Source organism: Notechis scutatus, chromosome 3 (assembly GCF_049901735.1).
Source record: "Notechis scutatus isolate UNSWTSFEM ecotype Mainland chromosome 3, rNotScu1.2, whole genome shotgun sequence".
Classification (NCBI taxonomy): Eukaryota; Metazoa; Chordata; class Lepidosauria; order Squamata; family Elapidae; genus Notechis; species Notechis scutatus.
This window is the reverse complement of record NC_142011.1, coordinates 210,950,860-210,978,299: the sequence shown is the minus strand read 5'-3', so window position 1 is coordinate 210,978,299 and position 27,440 is coordinate 210,950,860. Positions and strand designations below refer to the sequence as shown.

Below are 27,440 nucleotides of genomic sequence, written 5' to 3'. Positions count from 1 at the left end.
AAGGGAGAGGGGAGAGAAGGGCGGAAGGGAGAGGGAGACAGGGAAAGGGAGAGAGGGAAAGGGAGAGGGAGACAAAGGGAGAGGAAGGGAGAAAGAGTCGTAGAGAAAACCTTATCTTTGTTCACATTAGCAGTCAGCACTGACTTGATAGCTCTTAATCAACCCAAGTAAGTAAGTTTTGTGCAATTTAATTCAGCCAGCAGTGCTCCAGGGACTTACTGGACTTTGAAGAAGGCTCCAGAGGCACCTTCCTGGCCACGCTGGAGAGTGGTAGAGCCAAAGAAACCGAAGGGAACGTTCCTTGAGTGGGTTCTGGTGGTTTTTTTTTTTTTTTAACTGATCGGGTACTACTTTATGTTCTGGTTCAGAGACAGAACGTTCATAGAGGTCAATGTGTTCTAAATCTAGATCCTAGAAATTTGGACTTTACCCATTGATCAGTAACTCAGTGGTCCAACCTCCACAGCCTATGGACCCACAGCACTGGCAGGCGGCTTGTCTGGGCAGCCCCCTCTGCCCCCTCAATGCCTCTGAACGGAGGAGCTCTTGGGCTCCTTCTCGGTTGCCTTGTTACCCAGGTCGGCTTTTGGGTGGTTTGGTTCATTGCTGCATTTTGCAAAGTCCTTACTTAGCAAAAACTAAAATCAGTACCATACAAAGTTAAACACACACACACACACACACACACACACACACTCCTTAGAAAAGCGAATCAGCAGAGATTAAGCTGGAGTTTAAGAGGCGAGACCACACCGAAGGGAGCCTCTCCCTGAGAAGATTCCCCTCCCTTTTGAGGGGAGCCCCTGTGGCAAGGCCAGCCTTAGCTCCCCCTTCTCCCCACATGGAGCCACAGCAAAAGAGGCAGCACCATGCGGGAACCCGCCACGCCACGGCACGCCATACCACGCCACGCCAGTTGCTCGGCCACACGGCCGCCTGCCTTGGTGTAGAGGCTGGTCTTCAGCAGTCCCCCCCGGCCATAGCCAAGGGGTGGCCCCCCCAGGCACGCCGGGCCCTGCCGACCGGCCAACACAAAGGGGTTGGCGCTGAAAGGGATGGGCTGGGAGTCCACCAAGTTCTGCTTCTCTGAAAGCACCGCCTTGGCGCCACCCGCCTGCCCCACGTCCAAGGAGGAAGCCTGAGCCAGGGGGACGTCCAGCAGGGGAAGAGGCCACCTGTCCTTTTCCATCTCACCAAAAGCAGAAACTGGCAAGAAGAGAAGTGGGTGGGAGGGAGAAACGCCGAAGGTGGCCCCGCGAAAAGCTCTGGCGAGGGACCGGGGGGGAACAGGGCCAGAGCGGAGGCCGCCTTGCCTGCCACCCAGGATGCAGGGAAGGCTGGCAAGCACACAGGGCCCATCCTGATTCCAGGCCCCCAAGCACATCGCCCCCGCCCTCCCTGGGCCCTCCAGAGGATACAACTCTGGGCCACTACAGCCCTGACCCTGCTTCTGCCAAAGGGCTTAGTCCCCTACCCACACAGCCTCCCTGAACTCCTGAGCCATGCCCCCCCCGCCCCCGCTTTCCTCCACTACCTGCTCCACTGGGGAGGCAAACTTGGTGGCAGAGAGAGACGCCAAGGCAGGAGGCCTCCTCTGCTTGGGAACCGACTCCAGGGCCTGCCCCCTTCTGCCAGCCAGAGGTGACAACCCCCCCAGGGCCCCCCTGGGCCCTCCAGCAGCCCCTTCCACGCCAGTCAAACAGAGGCAAAGCCACGGGGGGAGGCAAACTTGACAACATCCGCACCCACAGCCAGGGCAGGCTTCCGCCGCCCCCTCCCCGCCCAAAGGGGCCCACCCTGTCACTCACGCTGCGGGGGCCTTTCTGGAGGCGGCTGCTGTTGCTGGGCAGGGCTGCCAACGTCCGGTAATCCAGCTGCAGGGGCTCTGTGCTGACCCCATCCTAGAGAAGGAAAGAGGGAGGGTCAGGGTTGGCTCTGACCTCGCAGGGCGCAAGCAGACCCAGCAAACAGTGGCCAGGGAGGAGCCCCCAGCCTCGGGCAGCCCCACAGATGCCTCAGGGGAGCAGCTCTTCATCCCAGGCCACCCCCCAGCCCCTCCCCTAGTTTCCCTTCTGGGTTATCCCCCCCCCCCCCCAAAAGCACCATATTGGCAGCAAAATAGGGGGGGGTCATTTTTAAGCCTCCTGTGACCGCAAGCCAACAGAACGACCAAAAGTCATGGGGGGAGGAGCTTTGGGGGCATTTGGGGACCAAAACAGTCACCTGTTTTACTTAAAACTCCCTGTAAAATTGGGAAAACGCAGGAGGAGGGTTTGCTTTTCACTCATCCAAAATCCCTCTGAATTCCAACTCTTTCCAGATGTTTGTTCTGGAGTAAGTGGTCGCTTGGCAACCATTCCAAGTTATGACAGACCTCCTCTACTTATGCCGCTGTTCCCAATTTATGACATTACAGATTAACAGAGTTGAAAGGGACCTTGGAGGTCATCTAGTCCAACCCTCCACCCAAGCAGGAGACCCTACACCACTTCTGAGAGAGGGCAGTCCAGTCTCTTCTTGAAAACTTCCAGGGATGAAGCTCCCATAACTTCCGAAGGCAACTTCTGTTCCATGGGTTGATTGTTCTCCCTGTCAGAAAATATCTCATTTCCAGGCTGAATTTCTCCTGGCTCAGTTTCCATCCATTGTTCTTTGTCTGGCCTTCGGGTGCCTTGGAAAATAGTTTGACCCCTTTCTTCCTCTCTGTGGCAGCCCTTCAAGTATTGTCTCCCCTGGTCCTTCTCTTCCCTAGACTAGCCAGGCCCAGTTCCTGCAACCATTCATCGTATCTTTTAGCCTCCAGTCCCCTCATCATCCTGGTTGGTCTTCTCTGCACTTTTTCCAGAGTCTCAACATCTTTTTTATAGTGTGGTGACCAAAACTGGACTCAGTACTCTAGGTGTGGCCTTACTAAGGCTTTACAGAGTGGTCTTAGTACCTCCCTGGATCTCGATTGTATCCCTCTGTTAATGCAGTTTAGGATTGCATTGGCTTTTTTGGCTGCTGCTGCTGCACACGGCTGGCTCCTATTTAGCGGGTTGTCCACTAAGACTCCGAGAACCTCTCCGCCCCCCACACGCTCAGTCTAGTGTCCATATTTGGGGCACTCAGCAATCAGATCCTATTGATGCTGATCACCTGACTGCTATTTACAATGTTTTTTTCCTGGAAACTATTTAATTCTGTTTCCTGGAAACAAAATCCCCATAGCAAACAATGGGTTTTGCTTAATGACCATGGCCCTGGCATATAAAGGTCGTAAAACCACCAACCATCATGACTTGCAACAGTCATGGCCAGACTCAAAGGCCGCTAAGGAAAGGACAGCCTGTGCCTGCAATCAATCCAGCCATTTCTGTCCCTGGTTTGGGGGAGCTTGGAAGGCTCCTCCCTGTGGCTTCCCTTGAGGGACTTGAACGCGGCTGCCCTGCCTGGGCTCAAGGGCTCCGTGCCTCCAAGTCCGGATCCTCCTCTGCCCGCAGCCCCAGGGCTCCAGCAGCGCCTCCCGCAGAAGAGAACTCCGGTCCCCAGAAGCTGAGCGCAGCCAGTGCTGGCCATGGGGATAAGTGGCCGGAAACCCGCTTGGCCAAACTCGAGGCCCCAGGGCGAGATAGGTGGCAAATCACGGGGCATCAGCCAGGGGCACCAGCTGAAGGCAGCTCTCTGCCCTCACCGGCCTTCGGGCTGCAGAAAGGCACAAAGCCAGCCAAGCAGCCTCTCCAGCAGCGCCAGAAACCTGGCAGGCCCCACCAGGACTGTCCCCAGGATGCCGCTGGCTGGCGGAGATGCCAAGCGTTCAAAAGCAGGAAATGGGACAGGACTGAAGGGGCAAAGGCCAAGGCCAGCCCTTTCCCCTTTCCTGAAAGGGGGCAGAAGACAGCGGAGCCCCTCGCAGAAGACCACGCTGGAGGGAAGGCCCTGCTGCGGTTGGCAGGGGGACCCCTGAGGCCTCAGGGGACCCCTCCCCGCCCCTGTAGGCCTCAGCCCGGCAGGTCTGCTTGGCCGAAGGCCATGCCTGCCCCTCTGCCTTGCCCACAGCTGCTTCTCCGTAAGGACCATCCCGCCGGCAGGCTGGCCCTTGTCTCCCCCTTTTACCCCCCATCGTGGTCATCTGCTCTCTCTTGTGCGCTTCCTACGGTGGCTTTGGAAACTCTTTGGATCATCCTCCGGGGAGAAGCAGGCAGCAACCTTTGTGATTAGCAGCAGCAGCAGCAACAACACACAATACAACCCTCTCTCCCTGCTTAAGAAAAAGGCACAAAACTAGCAAACAAAGTGATCGGGGTTGGCCCTGAAGGAAAACTTACGAGACTGGGGGATCTTGGGGGAAAAAAACGAAAGGAGACTGACTGTGTTGTGAGTGTGTGTGCTTCTCCCTTTTTGCCTTGGTGGCAACGATGACGGTGGCGGCAATTTAAGCTGCCTGGGAGGGGGATGGTGCCTCATCAAAAGTTGCCCCCCCCCCCCCAAGGAAGAAGACAGAAGGCCAAGCGGGAACTGAAGGGAAGCAGAGCTGCCTTCCTCCTCCCCCCTCGGCCTCTGCTCCTCAAGCCATGCGGACAGCTGGGGCCCACCCACTCCCCTCTTTCCAGGTGGGTGGAAAGAGCCCCCCGACCCACCCTGAGGGGGGAGCTCCTGGGGGAGGCCTGGTCCAAGAGCAGCGGCCATTGGAGCCTTGGGCGGGGTGGCTTCCGTGCACAGAGGGAGGGTCCAGCAGCCCAAGACCAGTGAGGGGCCAGGGAGGCCGAGGGTGACGGCTGCCACTTCCGCCCCTCCCGTGGATGGACCCTGAGGGGCCCCCTGAGTCCCCAGCGGCCCCTTTCCCGCCCTTACCTTCTGCAGAAGGTCCGCCTCCTCCGGGCTGAGGTCCCGGTCGATGGACGAGATGCTCTCCAGGCTGTTCTTGCGCCCCATGCCAGCCGCAAAAGGGTTGGCGATGATTCCGGGAGACAGCTGGAGAGGGGAGGAGGGGCTTTCAGGGCAGGCTCGGCCAGAGGGCGGGGCACCCTTCCCTGGGAAAGGGCCGGGCCATGTGGGGGAGGGGGAGGAGGGGCATGCCAGGGTACCAACCGAGCGGCCACCCACCTCAAGGGCAGCCATGGCTTTGGGGTCAAAGCCCTCGCAAACCAGCACCAACAGCCGGTCCCCCACGGCCCGCAGGACCTGGACAGCCTCCGCGTGGGTCATGCCCAGCAGGCTCTGCTGGTTCACCTCCAGGATGCGCAAGCCCGTCCTCAGCCGGCCGTCGCGGGCCGCTGCCCCAGCAGAGCTGACCTGAAAGGCACCCAAGAAGTGGGACGGTGCCGGTGTGACCCCATGCCCCCGGGATCCCCTCAGAAGACCCCCTTGCTCCAGTGGGGGAGGGGGAAGCTGCTGCTTTGGGTCCAGGGGCTGCCCTGCCCCTTGGGACACGCTGGGAACAAACCAAGTGGGCGCAAAGCTCTGGGTTGCCTGGGGGAAAGAGAGGGGTCCCCTCTGCTGCCCCCCACCAGTACCTTGGAGATGAAGATCCCCTCGTCGGTGGGGTCGAAGGGGTTCCCCGCGTGGCCCTTGGCGCCACCTCGGATGCTGATGCCCAGTTTCTCTCCAGGCCTCTTTTCAATGCAAATCTCCTGCCAGGACACACAAACTGGCGTCTTGGGGGGCACTCTGTGGGGCAGAGGAGGCTCTCCGGCCTCGACCAAAGGGGGGCAGAGCTTCCCTACCTCCATTCCAGGCGGGGGAGGGTCTCGCCTGACCACCATCCGCAGCTCCGGGGTGCTGCAGAGCAGAGCGCTGACAGCCTCCTGGTGGGTTGCCTGGCGCAGATCGAGGCCGTTCACCTCCAGGATCCGGTCTCCCACACGCAGGCCGCCGCGGGAGGCCAGGCCGTGTGGAATGACCTGCACAAGGGGCAGGAGGGAGGCAGTTCTGCCGGAGAGCCCCTAAAGCGGGCCCCAGCCCCCCGTAGCCCTCTCCACTCTCCTGGGGGAGGGGAGGAAAACTGCGCCCTTCTGCTGGGCGCCTGAGCACTCGGGGGAGAAGAGGGGCGGCCAGCGCTTCTACCTTGGAAATGAAGACTCCCGGCTCGTGGATGCCGAAGGGGTGGCTGGAGTGGTCACTGCCTCCTACGATGCTGAGGCCAAGGGGCCCCCCGGCCTTGACCAGGCAAACCTCCTGCAAGCACAGGCCGGGGTTCCGTGCGGTCACTGGGGGCCAGCTGCCTCCTCTCCCGGTGGGGAGGGAGCCCAGAGGCCCATGCCAGCCCAGAGCAGCCCGGCCACCCACCTCGGTGGGGTACTGGCTCTCCGTGCCTTCGGGCAGCGGGCTCCTGGGGCGGCACACTGCCGCCTCCTCCAGCAGGGTCTCTCCTTGGGGGCAGAGGCGGTGGCGAGGAGGCCAGGGGCCCTCGTGGCCCCACAGGCAGGTCCTTCTCTTGGGGTGCCGCCTCTCTCTCTACCAGCAGAGCAATGGTGGGCGGGGAGGCGGTCAGCAGGGCTACAGCCTGATCGTGCCGGGCTTCCGTCATGTCCACCCCGTTGATCTAAAAGGGCCGCAAATCAGCGTGAGCGGAGGGGGAGGGGCAAAGGCAGGCTCGGGGTTCCAGAAGGGAGCCGGCTCTATGCTGCCTCCCAGCGGCTCGCTCATGGAGGTGGGGGCACCTGAGCTGTGTGGGGGGGCAGGGAAGTCACCCCCTCTAGCAGGGAAGGTGTGTGTGGGGCGCAGGGAGATGGAAGCTGGCACTGACGAGGCCGTCTGGGGGCTCCCTTCCCTCCACCTGAGTTCCCAGCATGGCTGTGGGGAGGGGAAGGAAGGGGGTCTACATGGGGTGGGGGTCAGGAGAGACTGGCTCAGCTGAAGGAGCTTTTTCCGAGCGTCCAGCGGGGGGTCCCTCCACCTCTCCGGCCCTTTTGCTCACCAAGATCACCCTGTCGCCCACTTGCAGCGTCCCTTCCCGGTGGGCAGCCCCCGTCCGCAATCCGGGAGATGAAGATCCCCTGGGAAGGAAGGGCCGGATCAAGGGGGTCTCCCCATTCGAGGGAGTGGGAGTGGGGGCCTCCGCCCATTGGGAACATTCCCATGTCAGCAGGACCCAGAAGTAACCCTCCAGGGGACCGGGGGTGTCAAGTATCACCAGCAGGAAAGGGCTCCCCCCGCTCTCGTCTCACCGTGTCCCCTGGCCGGTACGGGGTGGAGCCTTTGCCCCCGGCAATGCTGAAGCCGAGGCCCCGCTCGTTCCGCACCAGGCAGGCTGAGAGTCGCTCGGTCAGGGTGGTGTCCTTGGCCCCTGCGGCCAAGAGCAGCCCTCCACGCCATTCCCGCGGGCTGTAATCGTCTTCAGGCCGCAGCGGTGTCACCGTGATGGCGTTCTCAGGTTCCACCATCCGCTCCCGCAGCACCGTCATGGAGACGCTGCTGCCCGAGCCCCGCAGGGCTTCCACCGCCACGTGATGCTCAGCGCCGTGCAGGGACACCCCGTTCACCTGAGGGGCAGGGAGAGCCCCCTGAACGAACGGCCCCCAAAGCTCAGGCCCTCCAGGCGGCTGGGCCAGGGACCAACAGGGCAGAGCAGGCAGTGGCTGCCGAGATGGGGTGGCCACCAGCCCCAAAGCCCTTTGGCCAAGGCAGGCATCCCTGTCCTGCTAGCAGGAGGAACAGCCGGCCAGCACCGCTGCCCCCAGCACCGCGGCTGCCCCTGTGATCCTACCTCCAGGAGCTTGTCCCCCACGCGCACCCCGGCCTGTGCTGCAGGTCCCTCCTCTGACACCCGGGAGATGAAGACGCCCTGGGGGAGGGGTGAGAAGGAGGAGAAGTCTCTGGGGACTGTCCCAACAGCCGCCCCAGAGCCACCCACCCCTGAAGGGCTGCCCGACTCTCACCTCATCGTCCCCCTTGTAGGGGGTGGAGCCTTTGCCCCCCGCAATGCTGATGCCCAGGCCGCCCGTCTGCCGCACGATCGTTAGAGCCAGCTGGAAACCAAGCAGAGGGGGTGGACGGGAACGATGGGTGCAAGGGAGGGGGTGCCTGCCCTCGTCCTGGGTTGGCCAGAGGACCCACCGCCCACGGGGCCCACCTGCTTCCTGGGGAACCTTCGCCTGGGAAGCCTGCTCCAGACAGGCAGCCAGTGAGGAGCCTTGCCTGGGCAGGGGCCCTCCTGACCCACGGCTTCGACTGGGGTGAAGGCAGAGAGGCCAGGGAGGAGGCTGGCTGTGAGGACGGGGGGCACGACTGGCTGGGAAACAGCCCCCTGGCCTCACTGCGGCAGGAGCCCCACTAGAGATCAGAGGAACTGAAGGGGGAGGCCTGCGGGGGAGGGGGCAAAACCGGGGGGCAGCCCTAGAGGGACAGAAGCCAAGCCAGCCAGCCAGAGACCAGCACACCTGTCACAGGCTGCTCTCGTTGCCCCCCCCCCCGTGCACACTCATCTGTGGCAACCAGGAACAATGAGCAAAACTCCCCCAGGCACCCCCTTCGCAGATGATGCCCAGAGCCCCCGCCCAGGAAGCCAGCAGCTCCCCAGAGGACCCGGCAGGGCTAGAAGGGAAGCAGAGGGGCAGAGAAAGGAAAGCGGGGGGATCAGAGCCCCGGCCCAGGGGATCAGGTGGAGCAGCCATTCTGACCTGCAATCTCAACGACCACCCCCCCTTTTTTTCTGAAAGCAGGAGGGAGGCGAGAGGCAGAAGCCCAGCCACCAACGCTGCACCAGGCGTGAAAGGAAGAGGGAGCAGCGGGGGGCGCAAAGGCTCGGGGAGGAAGGGCTCTCTGGCCGCAGTGGGGCGCCAGGCCACAGGGAGCAGCAGTGCAAGAAGCCCACGGGGCCACCACGGATCTCTCTTAGGGATCGCGAAAAGCAGCTCCAAAATGCTGGGCCCAAGGATGGTCCCGGAGCCGCCGCCTCCGAGAAGGGGCTGCCCCCGTCAGCTTTCTGCCCCCTCCGGGCCCTTTCTTCCCTGAGGGGCTCAGTGAGCCCCCTCCCCAGCTCAGGCAGAGGAGAGGAGGGGGCTGGGAAGGAGGAGCTGCCAGCGGGCAGGGTGGTCCAGGAGCTCCCCCTGCACCTGTGGCTGGATCAGGGAGAGAGACAAACCCTCCCAGCGGGGCGGTACAGACCTCTTCCTCCTCAATGCGCGCGGGCTCAATCAGCAGATTATTGGCTTGGTCAAACGACACCCCCTGTTAGGACAGCAACCGGCAGAGGCAGAGGGCAGATTAGTGGGGAAGCCCCAGACCACCACCGGGGAGAGGCAGGCAGGCAGGCAAGCAGGCAGACCCCACCCAGAACCGAAAGACCCCACCGGAGAGAGAGAAGGCGGGGAGAGAGCAAGAGCGGGCAGGGTGGGGGCTCCTCCTCCTCCCTGTCCCATTCCCCACCCCGACCCTGGGAAAGGGCCCTTCGCTGCCCCTCTGGGCAAGGCCAGGCGAAGAGCTGCACGTACCAGAGGCAGCTGCAGGCAACCGGAAGCCAGGCCGCTCTGGGTCTGGGGGGCAGAGACGCTATGCCCCGACCCTGGAGGGCTCCTGCGCCAGGGACTCCCCAGGGGGAGAGAGAGCGATGAGCAGCCAAAACCCCACCTGCGGTCCACCTCGGACGCCCCCGCCCTCCGGGGGGCTGCGGGGGGAGCACTGAGCGTGGCCAGGTGCTTTTGCCATTTCCAGGCAGTGGAGCGGGTGACCCTGCCGGCCTGGCCAGCAGGGAGAAGGCCTGGGTCTCCCTCCCAGCCTCCGCCCATCAGTCCCCCTCCCGGAAGGCCCTCACCTTGACCGAGGGTGGGACCGCTGGGCCCCCTCGCTGGCCACCTCTGCCTGGCCCCATGCTGCCTGCTCCAGGGCCTCCTCCTGCTCCTCCGGCTTCTCCTCCTCCTCCTCCCTCCTGGGGGCCCCCACTGGCCCCAAAGCCCTGCAGGAGGGCCACCACCGCCTCCGGGTGGGGCAACTGAGCAATCCGGAAGTGCTTCTTGTAGTGGGGCGTGTCCTTGCGGATCAGCCGCTGCTTTCCCGTGGGGAATGGGGGGCCTCCTCGTCCTCATCCTCACTGCGAACCAGGGTGTCTTCCGCAAAGTGCACCGTGGGCTGCAAAGAGACCACCACCCGCCGAGGCAGGGAGGGTCAGGGTGGCCCCTCCCAGGCCATGGGGGGAAACGCAGGGCTGCCCTGCCCGCCAGGCAACCCCTCTGGGCTGCTTGAGGAAGCCACGCATGCATCCCTCGCCTGGGGTGGTTTCCCCCTCGTCAGCCCCGAGGTCTTGGCTGTAGGACGGACGGTGGCTCTTGGCAAAGGGCCCTCCACTCCAGAAAAGGAGACACGGCTGGCCCTTGCTCTCCATCGCTCTCCGGCGGGATCGTTGTGCCGCCTGCTCCTCCTGAGCCGCACGCTGCTTGTGGTGCGGGTCTCTCCTTGGACAGCCCCTCTGCTTGTGTGGAAGAGGCAGGGAAAGGACTCGGAGGAGCCGGGCAGGGGCAGCCGGGGGGCCCCACGCAACCACCCTGCTCTCCTTGCCAGCTCTGCTGCCAGCTTGGGGGTGGGGAGGGAGGGAGGGGCCGGCTGGCCCACCGGATGTGCGGCTGGGCCGAACACCCAGCTAAGCTTCTGAGCTTTTCCCTCTTGGCAAAATGCATCCGGTTGCCTGAAACCAAGCTGGGCTCTGGGCAGCTTCCAGAAATTGAGTGTTAATAAAAAGGAAGGATGCCAACCAAACCCAGGAATTATGAGTACAGAAAAACTAAGGACAAAATGACTGCTGGGGTTGTGACTTTTTCATCCCTAAGGTCTCCAAAAGAGCTGTGTTGCCACCAGGGTCACGGAAGAGCAACGGGCCAGAACCACCAGGATGCTCCCAACATCATGGCCTCCAGAGCCTGGGCCTCTGCTTGACCCGCTGCCCTTCCTTCGCCCGCTCCGCTCCACCCTTGGGCTGCCAAGAGGCTTTCGGAGAGAAGCAGGTGAGGTGCCTTCCTTGTCCCAAAGGGCCCGGAAAGGCGGCCACAGTGGCCAGCTCGGGTCAGCGGCCTCAGGCACAGCGGGGAAAGCGACCGGGGCCCGGGGCCTTTGGGGGAGCTGCCTGGCAGGCCTCCCGGCTCCTACCTCAGAGTAGTCCAACTCCGGCTCCTCTTCCTGGTCCCCCACCGTCTCCTCCAGCGTGGCCCCCTCCTCTGGGGACGCCTTTTCCTCGGCCACCAGCTTCCGCCCTCCCTCCAGCTGAGCCTCTGCCACGCCCTCTGGCTGTGGCACCTCTCGCCCCTCCTCTGGGCCTCCACTGGCAGAGAGGGTGCTACCAGAGACGCGGGAGTCTTCGCTGTGGTTGGAGGCAGCACTTAGCCTCTTGCCCTGTGTGGGAGGGGAGCCAGTTGAGTGCCTGGGCACAGCCCTGGCAGCCCTGGGGGCATCAGAGCCACTGGGAGGCTCCCCTCGCCCACCTCCCCTGGGCGGGAGCAAAGCTGGGGACTACGACCCAAGGCCGCTCTTCCCAAACCACCGACGCCTTTCCGGGATCCGGAGAGAATAATTGGGGGTCCTGGCAGGGTGCTCTGTAGCTGCAGCACCAACATGTCAACCCATCTGCTACAGAACCAGCTAGCCTGGCCCAGTCTGAACATGGCCCTCAGCTGGATGACAGCCTCTCCCCACCCACCCCAGGGTCAATCGTTGAGGCCCCCACTCTCCTCACTAAACTCCCCCATTTAAAACTGCCCCTCTGAAGCACAAGGCAAGGAGAGGAAGGACTGCCAAGGCCCAGGAGCCGCCCTCTTTGGACTCCTCTCCAAGACACCAGGCTGGTGCGGAGGTCAGGGCGCACGTGAACCAGGGCCAAGCGGGCATCTCTTTGCTAGGCCACCTGACCACTGGCAGAAGCCACCGATGCCCACCTCAGAGATAGCGGAGTCTTGCCTAGCTGCCACGGAGGCCTCACTGCGCCGCACTTCCATTCCCTTCTTCATGGACTTCAGCTCGCTGGGGTGCGGAGTGGCTCTGCGCTGCAGCCCCTGCCAAAACCACGGGGCGGAGAAGCAGGCAGGTGAGGGCATGGCAAGGCCCCTCCAAGGCTCCGGCTGCTCCCTCCAGGAAGCAGGAGGATCAGCTGCCCCTCCCTGCCAACCAGGCTAGGGAAGCCGGTTTCCCCCCCTCCCCCAGCTGTCCAGTCCTCCCACTCTCCTTCAGCCATTACCCTCTTCTCAGTGCCGGCTTCCTCCTCCTCCTCCTCCATTTGGGAGTCCTCCAGAAACTGGATCACGCTGATGCGGTTGGGGTTGGCCTCTGCCCAGCTCTCGTCCAGGCTGTTCTGCAGGAGGTTCTCTGCAGGGGAGACCAGGAGGGGTGCTGGAAGTGAGGGCGAGGTGGGCTGCCCCACGCCCCTGGAGAGCCTGGGTCCCGCCACAGCTCCTTTACCTGAGCTGGCAGACGGCTGCTGGGGCAGCAGGTAGCAGGTGAGCACTTTCTCCCCCGTCTTCTCATCCTCCTCTGTCTGGAACTTGAGCATGGGCTGCGACTGGTTCTCTGCCAGCCAGAGGGCCTTCAGGTGCAGGTTGGTCAGGGCGAAGGGCAAGTGCTGCAGCCTGCATCCATGGAGAGCCGTCAGGGAGGTGCCTCCTTCGTGTGTGTGTGTGTGTGTGTGTGTGTGTGTGTCCGTCCGTCCCGGGTCCAAAAGCTGCCACCTTAAATGGGGAGGGCATCTCCTCTGACTTTTCCCCCTACACTTTGGGGGGGCTGAGAGAGCTCTGGGCAAAGTGAGTTCTCAGGAATGAGGTACTCATGCCCCCTTCTTCCCTCGGTGAGGGGCTGCTGCAGCAGCTGCCCTATACTGCGTGGCACCTGGCCAGCTGCAGAGGACAGGAGGGGTGAGGCTGCTGCTTGTGACGGCTCGGACAGCTTCCCAGGAGCCAAGTCAGGGGAGGAAGCCCTGTAATGCACTTGCCCCTGCGGCACAAATGGCCATAACATCAGGCATGGTCCTGTGGTGACTCACTTAATGACCAGATCACTTAGCTTATGTAGTGACCGGAAGCCAAGGACTATCTGCATTACTATTGCGCTGATGACTTTATTTACTCTGAGCTGCGTGGTAAAAGTGTCCTGTTCATTACAATTCATTAAACAAACAACCCAATGAAATCTTTTTCCCAGTCATCAACAGGGAGGAGAAATTTATATTCTACACCCTCAGACCAATTTCTTTTCCATCTACTTGTTCACTTATGTCCAGCTTTTCTAAGTAGGCTGGAAGAAATATCTTTATCTGAGGTTTTCAAACATTTTTATTGCAGGCTGTGGGCCGTTTCGTTTTCAGCTCTAGCAATAAAAACAGGTGCATCCACGAGCGAACAGCCTCTCCGGGAACCTTCTGGTATTCCATGGAACATAGGTTGGGAAGTAGGATTGCTACCACCATCTTCGAGCCGACACCCCGTCCCAGAGAGACTGTCCTCGGGCAGCCTTCGCAGGCCAGGGAGCTACGCCTTTGGGAGGAGAGCAACCAGTTGTGGACAACGGAGGGAGCTCTGACCAGCAGAGGCCTACCGTTGGCCCTGGGCCCTTCCAGGGCAGAGGAGTGCCAGTGGATGCTTCCCTGCCTGCTAATTCAGCCAGCCCTGCAGGAAAGCAGGAGTGAGCGGAAAAAGAGATGGGAGCTCCAGAGCCTCCCTGGAGGAAGGGCAGCCCCCAGGCCTTTCCCGAAGGCTGACAAGAAACCTTGCAGGACGAGGGCCAGCCCTTGCCACGGCCTGTGGCTCTTTCTCCTTGTCATGCCCCTGGCGGAGTCCGACTCTGAGGAAGAGGAGGAACAGCCAACAGGGAGTGGGAGTGGGGCTCCGGAGGTAGTGGAGGAGGCTGGGGAAGGGCAGAGGCCGGTTGAGCAGTCAGAGGAGGATCCAGGCCCATCCCCTATCCATCCTAGGTCACGCAGGGAGGAGAGGATCAGGGAAAAGCGAGGTCTACTCCAGAGGAGATTACCATGATCCTCCTCGTGGCTTGCAGCTAGGAGCTATGTATATAAGTTTGTAACTGCGCAGTGAGAATTGCTGGAGTCAAAGTTTTACTTTGAAAGAGGTTTATCTTTGCTGGCGTTCTTCCCATGGACTCTCCTCGGTTATCTTTCTGGAATGTATGATTAATTATCTCGGCTTGCTTCAGAACTCTTGTCAATGCGGTTTGTTTTGGTTTTCTTTTTGCCTCATTATTTACTTTTGTGACTTTAAACTGTGCCTAATAAAACAGTGAAGTTAAGTTGAAGGCTTTACGGGACTTTAATGTATGTTTTGGGTTTGGGGTTATTTTGAGAGACTACAGGTCATCACACTCCTTTGGGAAACGTCGCAAGGGCTAGGGTCCCACCGTAGCTGTGCTTCACGTCGGCTGAGCATGCTTGTCAGCAGCGGCACAGAGGGGGAAGGCGGCCACTGCACCCACGCAGCCGGGCCCCAGGAGAGGGCCAGGACGGGGTGGGGGGGGGGGAGGGAGGCTCCTGCCCAGTGGGCCTAGCCAGATGAGGCCCGCGGAGGGGGGAGACTTGCAGAGCTCCTGCCGTCTTAAGAGCAGGGGCGCTGCAAAGAGGCTACGTTTTCATCGCGAAGGGACACTGCAACGCCTGGAACTTCGGAAGGGGCTCGGGTGTCCCTTCGCTCAGCCATGCCAGAATTCTGAAGGGTTGTGGAACAGTTGTAAGTCGAGGGCAACCTGTCTGGCTTACCCGCGTGGCTCTTGTTTATACTCAGGCTGCGAGACTAATTGCTAATTGCTCCCGAGATCTTCACTCACTGATTGGATTTCAGGTGACGATGGGCTGTTTCATTCTAAGCATGAAATCGATACGTTTTACGGCATGTCCGAGAGAGGCTCTCTGCCCAGTCACTGGCAAAAGGTTGCCGTCTTTAGCCACCTCCAGGCCCTCCTGGAAACAAGGCGGACACACACACAGAGTGGGGGGGGACGCACGAGGGGGGCTGTGCATGTGCCCTGGGCGCCAGTTCTCAACCAAGCCTGAACGTCTTCCCTCCTGCTCCCCCCTTCCCCACCCCAGCCGTACCGGTTGCCTGCTACGTCCAGGACGTGCAGCTCAGTGGTGCCAGCAAGCTCCGGGGGCAGCAATTCCAGGCGGTTGTCTCGAAGGGAGAGGACGTTCAGGCTGCTGCAGCCCCCAATCTCTGCTGGAAGCACCGTCAGGCGATTCCGGTCCACGTTGAGGTTGGTCAGCTTGGCGAGTTTCCCCAGAGACCTGGGGAGGGTCTGAGAGAAGAGCATCCGGGGGAGGCATAAGACCACCATCCTTAGCAGACCAGCTAGCCCACCTAGAGAGCAGCTACCTAAGGCACAGAGCAGGCACAGCCTGCTTGCACACCCACCTGTAGCAAGTTCTCGGTGAGGATAAGCTCCGACAGGTTTGCACAGTCCCCGATGGCCTCGGTCACCTCGGTGAGACGGTTCTGGTCCACCTTCAGGATGGAGAGTTGCTTCAGCTGGCCTGAGCAAAGAGAGGACAGGTGACCCTGCGCAGCCGGGGAGGCTCCAGGCTGGGCTCTGCAGGAGGCGATGGCAATCCCTCTCTCAGAACGGCGGTGCCATTCGCATGGTTCGCAAGGATTAACAACAGAGCCATTATCTGGGAGCAGAGGAGCCGGAAGCTGCCCAGCCGCTGCCTGGAGCAGCCCTTCCCCAGTGCTCCTCTCCTCAAGGAAAGGCAGGTGCCCACTTGGGCGTCCGAGGGCAGAAGAACAGAAGCCATAACTGATTGGCCCCCAGGGCGCTTCTATGCTCTCATCCTGGCACTTAAGCATCTTATGCGCCTTGAGCAGGAAAGTGCAGCCGAGACAAACGGTACAAACAATAACAATGCCAGCAAGATAGAGGTATACAGGAAGGTGGCTGGCTTGAAAATAAACAAAGACAAAACAAAGATTTTGACAAAGAATATGCTATTAAGACAAAAGGAAGAACTGGCGGATGTATTAAAAATCCAGGTCACGAATAAGATCAAGTACTTGGGGATACAAGATGACATCTTGACAGCAAGATGTAATACACTAAAAGAGAATAACTATATTAAACTTAAGCAGCAGATAGCGCTAGATTTGGCAAAATGGGAAAATTTACAACTGTCATTAATAGGGAGAATATCAACAATCAAGATGAATATACTACCCAGAATTTTATATTTGTTTCAAACAATTCCAATTAGGCTTGGAAAAGATTACTTTGAAGATTTAAATAAAATTGTGTTGAAATACATATGGCAAGGTAAGAAAGCGAGAATAAAATTAAAACTTTTGCAAGATGCTAGAATAAGAGGAGCATTTGGTTTGCCTAACTGGGAGTTGTACTACCAAGCTACAAATTTGATGTGGGTTAAGGAATGGATAACATTAAGAAATGCTAGATTGTTGACACTAGAAGGACATGATCTGTTGTTGGGGTGGTATGCTTTTTTACGGTATAAAGGAACTAAAACACAGGGGTACTTTAGAAGACATTATGTACGGGAGTCTCTGTGGTTAAACTGGGAGAAGACTAAAAGGCAATGTTATTTGAAAATTCCAGTCTGGCTATCGACTATTGAAGCTTTTTCTTATCCTATAATATACAAAAAGGAACAAACAGTTAGATATGGTGAAATATTGAATGAAAAGGGTGAACTTAAATCTATGCAAAAACTAGAGGAACAAGGTATAAAGATGAATTGGTTTTCATATGCGCAAATACATTCTAGGTATGATAAAGATTCTAAAACAGAAGGTTTCTATGATAAATTGACTGATTTAGATAAGATTTTGACAGGTACTGATGAAAAGGTGATTAAAAAATTGTATGGATATCTATTAGAAATTAAACTAGAAGAAGAACAAGTTAAAGAAACAATGATTGCTTGGGGGAAGAATTTTGGATATGGGATTGATTTAGAGAAATGGCAAAAACGGTGGTCTCAAAATTATGAAATGACATGGTCAACAGCATATAAAGAAAATTTGTATAAGATGTTTTACAGGTGGCATTTTCCCCCAACAAGAATAGCAAGAATGCTCAAGAATAAATCTGAAAAATGTTGGAAATGTCATCAAGTACCTGGCTCATATTACCATATGTGGTAGGCTTGTGCAGATGCCAAAAAATATTGGACTAAAATCCACACATGGTTGGAAAAAATGACAAAAAAAGCATATAGACTTGAAACCAGAGATATTTTTACTGGGAATTTTACCTGAAATATATGGTAAAGAATTGAAATACCTGATTGTAAATGTATTAACAGCGGCTAGGATTGTATTTGCCAAAAACTGGAAAAATGAGAAAGTACCATCACAGGAGGAAATTATTAAGAAAATATTGGAATGTGCTGAAATGAGTAGATTGACATTTCAAATCAAAGAACAAGATGATAAACAATTTTATAAAATTTGGGATCTATTCTATCAATGGTTAGACAATAAAATATGTAGATATTTAGAATGAAATATGTAGATTTTTAGAACATAATATATAAAAATGTATTTTTTTTATTATAACTACAAAATGATTGTAGGATAGATCTGAGATGATAATTTGAACTGTCTCAAAACAAATAAAATAAAATATGGATTATCTTGTAAAACATGAATAATACTATAGTCAAATGATTAATTAATAATGATATTAATGTATTTTAGAATATTTGATTGGCAATATGAGAGTATATACAATGTAATTGTAACTGAAGACTACGAAGTGGAAGCACAAAACAATTTGTAAACCAACCGACACACTGTATGTATATATATATATATATATATATGCAAGATGGCTTGATGTTTTTATGTTTTGTTTGTCTATGTTTGTCTTAAAGAACAATAAAACTTTATATATATATCAAAAAAAAAAAAAAACAATGCCAGCAAGGACTTTTAATTTGGGCCGAAAGCTTTAAAGGTTTTGCTTTCCTGAAGCCTTTTTCCCAATCAACCATTTCTTTTGCCTTCCGCCCCCTGAGCAAGATTCCGTACCGAGGAATGGTTCTCAAAGACGCTCCTCGCAACTCCAGAAATAAGGAGACAGAGAAACGAGAAGCAGATTTCAAAGCCAAAGCCATTGCAAGACAGCTTCCTTCTTTCCAAAGCGACCCCCCCCACCTCATTCGAGGGTCCCCCCCACGCGTGGCCACACTCACCGATGCCGTCGGGAACCACCTCCAGCAAGTTCTGTGACAGAAGCAGGTCCGTCAGCACCACCAACCCGCTGAGCTCATTGGGCAACTGCTCTAGCTTGTTCTCGGAGACGTCCAGGCACACCAGCCGGCGCAGGTTGCCCAGCTCCTGCACAGAGTGAAGCCAGGCAGGCTGACTCCTGAGGCCACGCCCCAACCAAACCACCCACGGACAGGGAAGCGCAGGAATTCTGCCTGTATAACCACCAATCCCAGCACTGTGTGGTCGGGAAAAGCCTGCGCACCCCCATTATGCGCCCCACTTTCTAAAGGGCTCAGGAAGAGCCACAGGGAGCAGAGGGACAATCCCCTCTGCCGCCTCTGGTCCCTGCTGCAGGCGCCAGGTGCCCACCCCGCGGCCGAGCGAGGCCTCGCCGGGCAGCAGCCAAATTGCAGCTTAGCACCTCTGGGAAGACCTGTCTGGGAAGAGCTGACACCCCCTGCCCCTCGAGCCCTTTCCTTCTTCTAGCTCCCCAGCCTCAGCCTGCCCTGCCCAGACACCTGGCGGGGGACTCTCGGGGAAGTTGGGGTGCAGAGCGCAATCGGCTCCAGGGTGCCCCTCCTCCACCTGCCTCTGGACACTCTGGAACGCCCCCGACAGCGACACTCGGAGCAAAGGCTGGCCTCAACAGAGCTGGGCTTTTAAAAGCCGGGCTTCTCTCCAGCTTGGTTTCACGTGGCATATGGGCAATGCGGGGCAAACGTGGGCACAGCTCAGAATTCCCCTTCTCCAGTCTGCTCTTCCTCCCCCCCACCCTGTTTTAAGTCCAGAGCCACCTTCCTTGGGTCCTGGTGCCTCCCCTTGCAATATCTTGAGGGAGGGGGCATGGCTTACCCCACCCGTCAGGGGCAAGGCTGGCAGAACCTTTGTGGACAGGCAGAGGGGACACCCCAAGAAGGCTCGGGGGAGCCTGATTGCTCGGTTGCTGCTCAGCGCAAAACCGACCAACCAACGGCCCAGTTTCAATGCTCGACCTGCGCCCCAGCCCGCGCTGGAGGCTGCTGAGGCCCAGAATGCAGGCTGAGCCCAGGCCGTGCCCTCGGGCCTCCTTCTCTCCTGCAGATGCAAGCTGGTCCCCTGGTTAGGCTAGGAAGGGGACGGGGCTGGCAGCTCGGGCATGGGCCAAAGCCCACCGAGTCACCCTCAGGGGAAGGGCTTTATCGCGGCTTTATCCAGACTGAAAAGACTGGGTTGCTTGTCTGCCCTGCAGGCGGGAGGGAGCCCAAGGTTTCCCCTGGGCAGCGTTGCCCCCCGGCCCCCACCCCCAGGTATGGTTTTGGATCCCTCCTTTTCTCCCAGCTATTCAAGAATGGCAGCCACTTCTCCATCCACTGATATAGCGGGAAGCTGCCTGCTTACAGTGGACAATCGGCTATTTCCGAAGCGAGATCTTCAAGGATCCTCCAATCATCTGGACCCGACTATTCACTGACCTTTAATTTGCCTGTCAAGCCTTGTTACTTCCCGGGGCTTCCGTCTGCTCGGGAAAGGCCCTGCACAGGGACGCCCTGGCCACTTCCACCAGCTGAGTGGGACCGCCTGGGTGGCTCATGCTAGGGTCCACCTGCCTCTTCCCACTGGAGCCCTGCACCTGGTTACCAACGCTCATTTGCCCCTTTGGCCATGACGCCCGAAGGGAACTGCGGGGCTCACGGCTCCTTCCCTCTGGAGCCCCTTTCTTCACCCGAGAGGGAGCCCGAGAAGCGCCTCCGGAGGGGCCGCTGCTCGGACTCACTTCAAAGCCTTTCAGAGGCCTCTTGCGCTCTTTTGCAACCTTTTTTTTTTTTTAAAAACAAAAGGCTACATTTTGGCATTTGCTTTCTTCTTTCCTCCTGGCAATCATCGTAGGCCAAATGGGAGGCCAGGACCTTCCCCGAGTCCCAGCAATTCTTGGAGCCGTTTCCAGGCACTGCCTGGGACTGAGGCCAAACGACACCCCTCTGTTGGCAGCTAGACTGTGACGGGCACCATAAACCCAGGCCCTCCAGACGTCTCTCTGGGATGGCGTGAGGGGGAGGGAGGTCCCTCATCGTGAGGATGCTGCCTGCCTGCAGACCCCTCTGGGACTCCCTTTCCCACCTAGGCCTGCTGCTCGAAGGGGGAGGGGTCACTCTACCCCCAGCTGCACCTCCCTCTCCGGCCCTCCTTCCCGGGATCACGGGTGGGTGGGAAGGCCCAGCAGGCCCAGTGTCCCAGGACCCCCATTTATGCTCCTAGTTTCTATCCGGTTTGGAGGGACAGCTGCAGGCGTCCGGCCTTGTGCCCAACTGCACCAGAGGTGCCGGACGTGGGGCCTTCCCAACAAGGCCAGCCAGACCTTGGCAAGGGTGACTGAAGCGGCCCTCCCTAGCAGCCCCCTGGTTCCCTTCCCCATCCACTGGGCGCCTCCGGGAGCAGCGTCACCCCACTGCAGCCCAGCAGGCGACCTTTAGGCCTTCCCGAAACCTGCTCCCTGCTCGTCCTTCGAGGGAAAGGGGGAGCAGCGAGGGGCAACGGCCGGCATGAGCCCAGCCGGCTTTCCTGTCCCTGGTGAGGGGCTTCTTGCTCTAGCAGCGTCTTTATCTCTAGCGAAGCCCCTCGGCCCACGTTCCCTGGGCTGGCCTTCCATCTGGCTTTGCCTGAGCCCCCCCCCCCCGCACGGGCTTCCCCTTGGAGCTCCTGGGGGCAGGTGGGGGGCAGCCCACAAGAGGCACCCGAGGCCAATGGAGCCCGGGGGAAATACTTACCGGGGGCAGGCAGGAGAGCTGGTTCCTGTCCAGCCAGAGCTCGCGCAGGTTGGGCAGGGCGCCCAGGGTGTCTGGCTGTGGAGGAGAGGAGCGCAACGTCACTCTCCGCGGCAAACACCTTCTCGGGGACCCCCCAGTGCCTTCAGGCCCAGCCCTTGAGGGGCCTGCTGAGAGAGGAGACCGAAGCAGGGACAGGCCCTGCCCGCCCCGCAGCACCCCTCGCTTGGGTGGGACAGGGCCGCAGAGCCAGCAGGTGAGGCTGGGGACACAGGGCGAGAGCCTGGCCAGGGAAAGAAAGGCAGATGTGTGTGTCGTCGTCCCCCTGTCCCCCCGCCAGCCTTCCTTACCAACACTTCAAGGTCGTTGCCCCCGAGGTCCAGCTGCTCTAGTTTGACAAGGAAGGAGAGTGATCTGCAAGCCAGAGACAAAAGTCAGGGGGCGTTGGGAGCAGGGGAGCTGCACCCCCATCTCAGCTAGGACAGGGACAGGCTGGCACTCACGCCGGGAGGCACTTCAGCAGGTTCTCACGAAGCTCCAAGGTCACCAGGTTTGCCAAGCTGGGGGAGACAGGAGGGCCGCGGTTGAGCAGAAGAGGGCCAAGACTACTCTCTCCCCCCCACCCCCCATGCCGGCCATGAACTCACTTGCCAACATCACTGGGCAAGCTCTGCAAGGAGACGTCGTTCAAGGCCAGGTGGCCCAGGTTGCGCAGCTGGGTGAAGCCTTCGGGGAGCCTGGGGAGAGAAGCAGGGAGACCCTGGAGGGGTGCAGGGAGCTGGGCAGATGGAGCCCCTCAGGGCAGTTGGTGTTTGGGGCTCTCACGACCCCAGAGGAAAGGGAGCTGGCTGAGCTCGGCACTGGCCATTTTGGCCTCTACCAGGGCAACCTCCGCCCCTGGGCCTTTGCTCGTTTGCCTCTCCAACGGAGCACCCTCACGGCAGCCCCAAAGCTCCCGTGGGGCAGATCCATGCAGCCGCCTGCCCCCCTCCGGCCAGGTCCCCTCCAGTCAGAGAGGTCCTTCCAGAAGGACAGACAGACACCCCCAGGCAGCCGTTTCTGCCCTACCTGGACAAGGGGTTTCCGCTGAAGTCTGCGATCTCCAGGGACTTGCAGAACTTGATGCTCTCAGGAATCTCCGGAATGTCTGGAGCAGAGCAGCCCAAGAAAGGCAGGCAGGCAGGCAGGCGGGAGTCAGCAAGGGAGATGAGCTCAGAGCGAAGCAAGCCCCCCCCCCCCAGCCTAAAGACTGGACCACCCTGGATAGCCAAACACAAGCCGGGAGAGCTGCTGCTGAGGCTGGAGCCCAGGAGCTCCACTTCGCCCCCCGATGCCCACAGGCCAGGCCCAGCACAGGCCAGGAAGACGGCGGCAGCCACCTTCACCCACCAGGCACGGAGATACCCACCGTTGCGGGAGATGTCCAGCTCCACCAGCTGCATGAAATTGGCCACCTCGGGAGGGAGGCGCTGGATCTCATTGTCACTCAGGCCCAGCCTGCGCAGGTTCAGAAGTCGGAAGAAAGGCTGCGGGCAGAGAGGAAGGGGCTGCTTACCGGATGGAGGGAAACCTCGGCCAGCCCCCCCTCCAAGCACCCCCCCTCCCTCCCTCCTCCCTTGGGAGGGGGTCTGCCTGTTCTTCTTGCTGGAGGAAGCAAAGGGGCCACGGCAGCTCAGCGCGGACTGGAGGGAAGAGCAGTCTTTGGTGACGACCCCTTTGCACCCAGCCCTGACGGCCGGAGGAAGCCTCAACAAGGGCCACACCACCCTGGAGGCTCCCCAGAGCAGGAGGTGCCTTCTAGTCCTTTGCATGCAACCTCATGGCTGAGCCACGCAGGACCTCTTCGGGTCTCTGGCTCCACTGTCCAAGGACGCTGACCCCGACACCCCACCTCTCTTCCTGCAAATGCTCAACATCTACCTGGGACAGCAAAACTTTCAGACCAAAGAGCCAAATCCACCATTGGCGCACAAATCTGTTTTCCTTGAAAATGACACGCGTGTGTTCAAGAGCATTTGGTAGAAATGTCCACTTGAGCTTGGCCTGGAACTTGAGCCTAAGCGATTTCTATTGTCTTTCACAGTAAGCCTCTGGCTACTTCTTTTAACTCTCAGCTCTTTCACTGAGAAATAACGGAGTTCTTTTGCTTCCTTATAGTAACAGCACAATCAATTTGGTTTCTGTGTATTTCACTGGTGATATTTACATATAAACATCATTTTGGGGGGGAGGGGAAGGGGAGTCTGAGTTACCAAGAAAGCAACAGATTGACAGAACCTTTTACAAAAGTTTTACATTGTCCTCCTTAGCATTTCTAACTTTGCCATTCCAGACTCCAATCACACCTACATGTTTCATCGATTTCAACTTGAACTTGATCCCCAAACTCCTCTTCTTTTGCATCAGGGATAGAAGCATAAACTTGCATGATGGTGTTCAGGGAATGCCCGCGTGACTGCATCGTACCCAAACATTGTCCTTGATACATCTTTCCTGATTAGAAAAGCGACGCGGTTCCTTCTTTGGTTTTCATGCCTTGAGTAGTAAACAACTGCGTCTGTTTGAAAGTGTCCTGTTTGAGTACATTTTAATTTGATGATGCTCAAAGATGTTGCCGTGTGGTCCTTTCACCTTTCACAGTACTGAGCCCTGCAAAGTCAGCCTCCCAGGCCAATTTAAACCCGGGCACCTGCCTGGGAGCACCTGCCTTCCCCTCCAGAGGCTCCACTGGGGGGCCCTGCCAAGCCTCTTGGTTCATTTAATGAGGGTGAGGGTCATTTCACGAACCAAAGCAAACAGTGAGCCCAATCTTCTTTCATTTAATGACCGATTGATTTGCTTAATGAGCGTGGTAAAAAAAAAAGTCATAAACATGAGCCCGTTCATTTTACAAAGTGTTGACTTGTGACCCTGATGGACAAGCTCCCTTAGGGTTAAAAACCCGAGGGCTGGCTCTCCAAGGGCCCTATGACCCGAGGGGCGCATCATCCAGCAGTGCCTTGCCAATTGTTCTATATTTCCTATTAGATGTTCCTCTTTTTCAGGAGTGGTTTGCCCCTGCCCCCCGCCCCCCGCACCGGCCTTTGCTGCCCTGTGTCACTGCTGCCCAGTATACAGTAAGGGCCCGCTTGTTTTAGCCGGGCAGCTGGGACACCTTCTTCGCCTTGAGTGATCTTGCTGAGATTATACACTCCTGGCACCCTTGTCCCACCCAGGGACAACCCCCCACCCCACCTGCTATGATGGGGCACCACAGCAGGATGCTAACCAATACACGGGCTAACCACGGAGTGCAATTGCAAAGAAAGCAAGTGCCATTCTAGACTGCAGCAACGGAAGCAGAATATCAGGATCAAAAGATGATGTTGCTTCTCAATCAAAGCACTTAAGTCTGGAATCCTAAAACCACAGCCATATCTAGTCAAACATCCTGCATCCTGCTCGGTCCAGGAGAGCTTCTCTGATAATCTCTCTTTAAAGACCTGTAGTAAAACAGCTCCTTTCCTGTGACGGCAGTCTGTCCCGCTGGCTGACGTCCGTTGCCATGCCGAGGCTCCTCCTGAGGTCTAGCCGGATTCTCCTTTCTTGCAGCTTCTTGCAGCTTCCCCCGCCACCACTTCTGACCAGCTCTGGAGGGGGGGAGCTACAGAACAAGCCCACTTCCTCTTCTGCAGGACAACCCTCCAGGCATAGGAAAGCGGCTGTCCTCCCTCCACCTCTGGACGCTAACAAGAATCAGCAGGCCTCAACTCTTTCCTCCTTTCAGCCCCTTGCTGGCCCTCTTTGGCCTGGCTCCAATCAGCACCTGGGCTTTTTGGATTGGGGGGGGGGGCAGGACTGGACGCAGGACTCCATAGGAATCTGGGAGGCCAGAGAACAGGGAGCAATTGCTCCTCCATCTGGATTCTATGCTCCTGCTAAGTCCCCCTCCCAATGCAGCTTTAGCTGCTGCATCAGGCTCCTGCCTGATGTCTAACTTGAAAGAGGTGTGGAAGCCTCACTGCCTCTCCCAGTTTTGCTCACTGACAGCTCTCTCTCCTTTCAGATGAGAATAATGCCAGGCACTAATTCCCAAGGACACACTCCTACAGTTCTTGTGCTCAGTCTTGCTATGGTGACACAATAATCCTATCCTTCCACTCACCAAGCACCGATGCAAGCTTCCCCTACACATTAAATTAGCTGCAGATCCACTCTGTAAGTAAATCACATCTACTTTCTATCTTTTTTTGGACCGCGGCACTCCTAAGCGTTGCTTTCAATTCCACTCTTTAACAGACCCACACCAATTCCATGCAAATCCCTAAAATCTTCTCACTTCCATTCATCCCAAATCATTTCATTTCTACTCCTTCTGCTGGAGGTTCTTTATTTGGTCATCTTCCCTCACATGCAAAACGGTTGTTCTTTCAGTCTACACCGCTTTGCCTCTTTTGTTCGTTGTTCTCTTTCACTATTGTTTTTTGCAACTTTTTCTCTCAATGTGCATAAGATTTGTCATTTGTACATTTTGCAGCAATCATTCCCCCCTCGTTTAGAGCCCCCACTCACATCTTCATTCCACCGTGCTTTCTTTTTTGTGTTCCTCATTAGCATATCTCCCACCCGCCAGTGAGCGCTCAATAGGCCATGGAGACCATAAAAAGAAAGTGGAGACAATGGGAAGAAAGCTGCTTGCATGCAGAAGTGGGTGACCAGGACAAAAGGACATTGAAATGGTCTGGCTGTGCAGAGAGGAGGAAGGATGACCAAATAGATGCAAATGGTATCAGCCACGAGAGAGTCGTCGCTTCACTTTTTCTGTGTGCGTAAATTTCCCCCCCAAGATCCACTTTTGACCCTACTAGAAAACAGCCTGCTCCACGTTTAGAATGTTTCATTCTGGTACTAAGAGCATCCTCAGACTTTCCACATTCAATCACATCTGCCTCTAGTTTCACAGCTTCTGCAAGTTTACACATACATCTAAAGTTCTTAATCCTGTACACCAGCGGGAGTTGCCATGGAATAGGGCCCCCTTACATATCAGAGGGAGGCTTATGCTGAAGCCTTACATCCGAAGCAAACTTTATCTGCACAAGTACTCCCCAACCACCATTCTCATTCATTTCTGGGTCCCGCCTGCTCATCCATCCATTCACCTCATCCGATGGAATATTTCTACCCTACATCACAGGCATTCAGGACCCAATTCCTGCCAATCTCGTCTCTGGTTCTTCCATTATCACCACCCACCGGAAGGTAATAAGGTGCAACTGTCACCCACTTAGAGAGTCTTACTCGGGGTCCCCCCCATCAAAAACTGAAGGTACCAGTCCATAGTTCGACCCTTTCATCGTTCATAAAAAAGACCCGTGACGCCGCCTGCATTCATCGGCTCCATCCATCCACTTTCCCCTTTCTCGCTCCAAGGCGCACGCAGCATTTCGGTACTTTCCTTCTTTCCCTGGTTAATTCATTGCCACTGGAGGCCGCTGACTTCTTCCGCAGGCCCAGCTTGTCATTTTCCTACGCCGGGCGTCCTTCCCTCCCTCCCCCTCCCTCCGCCCCGCTAGACAGGCTGCCCGGGCGGAGAGAGCGGGGGCCCTCTGGCCCGGATCCCTACCGGCGGGGGGGCGGCGGCGGCGGCGCTTGGGGCACCTTCCGGGCTCTCCGGAGGCCCAGGAACGAGGGGATCGGGGTTCGGGTCCAGCCGCGGGAAGGAAGCCGAGACCAGGCGGCACCGACTCTCCTCCTCCGCTTCCAGAGGGAGAGGCAGGTGGGTGGCAGAGCAGGAAAGCGGACGGGGACCGGCCTCGCACCCACCGTTTCTGCCAAAGGTCCCGGAGTTACGGCCACCAACCCCGACGGCCGAGGGAAAACCGGAGAAGAGGCAGCCGGGGGACGGACTCAGCCCCACCCACCCACCCTAATCCCCCGTCAAACAGCGACAGGTGCGCGGGGGTCGGGCGGGCAGAGGGGAGGGGCGGGGCCTCCCAGCGGGCGACCCCCAGCCCAGCCCAGCCCGCGCGAAGAGCCCGGCGGGCCCACCTTGGGCAGCTCGCGGAGCTGGTTGGCGTCGAGCAGCAGCTCCTCCAGCGAGCGGCTGTAGCGGTAGACGTCGTCGGGCACGGCCTGCAGCGAGCAGTGCCGCCGGTCCAGCGTCTCCACCTGCCGGTTGCAGCGCCACAGCGGCGGCATACAGCGCAGCATCCTCGGCGCCGGGGCGGGCGGGCGGGCGCACACCGGGCCGCGCGGGCTCAGCGGCAAGCCGGCGGCGCGGCATCCCGGCGGCAGGTCTCCTCCTCGCCATCCGCCGCGAGGCACTCTGGGACGGCGCCGCCCCGCCGCGGAGGACTACAGCTCCCAGAGCGCCCGGCCGGAACCATAGACCGCACGGCCTAGCGCGTTCCGCCGTCTGCGCAGGCTTCGGGGCCGCTCCTTCCTCGCCTCTCTGTGCCCCGCCTGGCTCTTCCTGCGGCCCAAGGCGGCGCCCCCACTCTCCGGAAGAAGCGGGTCCCCGGAGGCCGATCCGGTTCAGCCCTCCGCGGAAGGAGGTTGCCGGCTCCGGGCCCTTCCAACGCCGTGTGGCCACCAGATA

The 27,440-nt window shown here is 58.1% G+C and overlaps 1 protein-coding gene across 1 annotated transcript in view; it reads right to left on the bottom strand.

The window, feature by feature from the left end:
• The window catches only part of SCRIB (scribble planar cell polarity protein), a 37,479-nt gene extending 10,304 nt beyond the window's left edge, over positions 1-27,175 (bottom strand). The window contains 33 exon segments of the mRNA XM_087960102.1: positions 1,809-1,901; positions 2,449-2,589; positions 4,834-4,953; positions 5,086-5,274; positions 5,496-5,612; positions 5,706-5,882; positions 6,046-6,156; positions 6,268-6,429; positions 6,431-6,523; positions 6,899-6,944; positions 6,946-6,977; positions 7,149-7,463; positions 7,688-7,765; positions 7,860-7,949; positions 9,088-9,150; positions 9,734-9,774; positions 9,777-9,844; positions 9,846-9,990; positions 9,993-10,047; positions 11,059-11,301; positions 11,841-11,957; positions 12,140-12,267; positions 12,361-12,527; positions 14,993-15,192; positions 15,309-15,427; positions 18,101-18,245; positions 20,864-20,938; positions 21,211-21,274; positions 21,364-21,420; positions 21,508-21,597; positions 21,929-22,007; positions 22,269-22,386; positions 26,891-27,175. Coding sequence (XP_087816228.1) covers positions 1,809-1,901; positions 2,449-2,589; positions 4,834-4,953; positions 5,086-5,274; positions 5,496-5,612; positions 5,706-5,882; positions 6,046-6,156; positions 6,268-6,429; positions 6,431-6,523; positions 6,899-6,944; positions 6,946-6,977; positions 7,149-7,463; positions 7,688-7,765; positions 7,860-7,949; positions 9,088-9,150; positions 9,734-9,774; positions 9,777-9,844; positions 9,846-9,990; positions 9,993-10,047; positions 11,059-11,301; positions 11,841-11,957; positions 12,140-12,267; positions 12,361-12,527; positions 14,993-15,192; positions 15,309-15,427; positions 18,101-18,245; positions 20,864-20,938; positions 21,211-21,274; positions 21,364-21,420; positions 21,508-21,597; positions 21,929-22,007; positions 22,269-22,386; positions 26,891-27,052 — 3,900 coding nt within the window. The 5' untranslated portion in view covers positions 27,053-27,175.
• Positions 27,176-27,440: the final 265 nt, after the last annotated feature.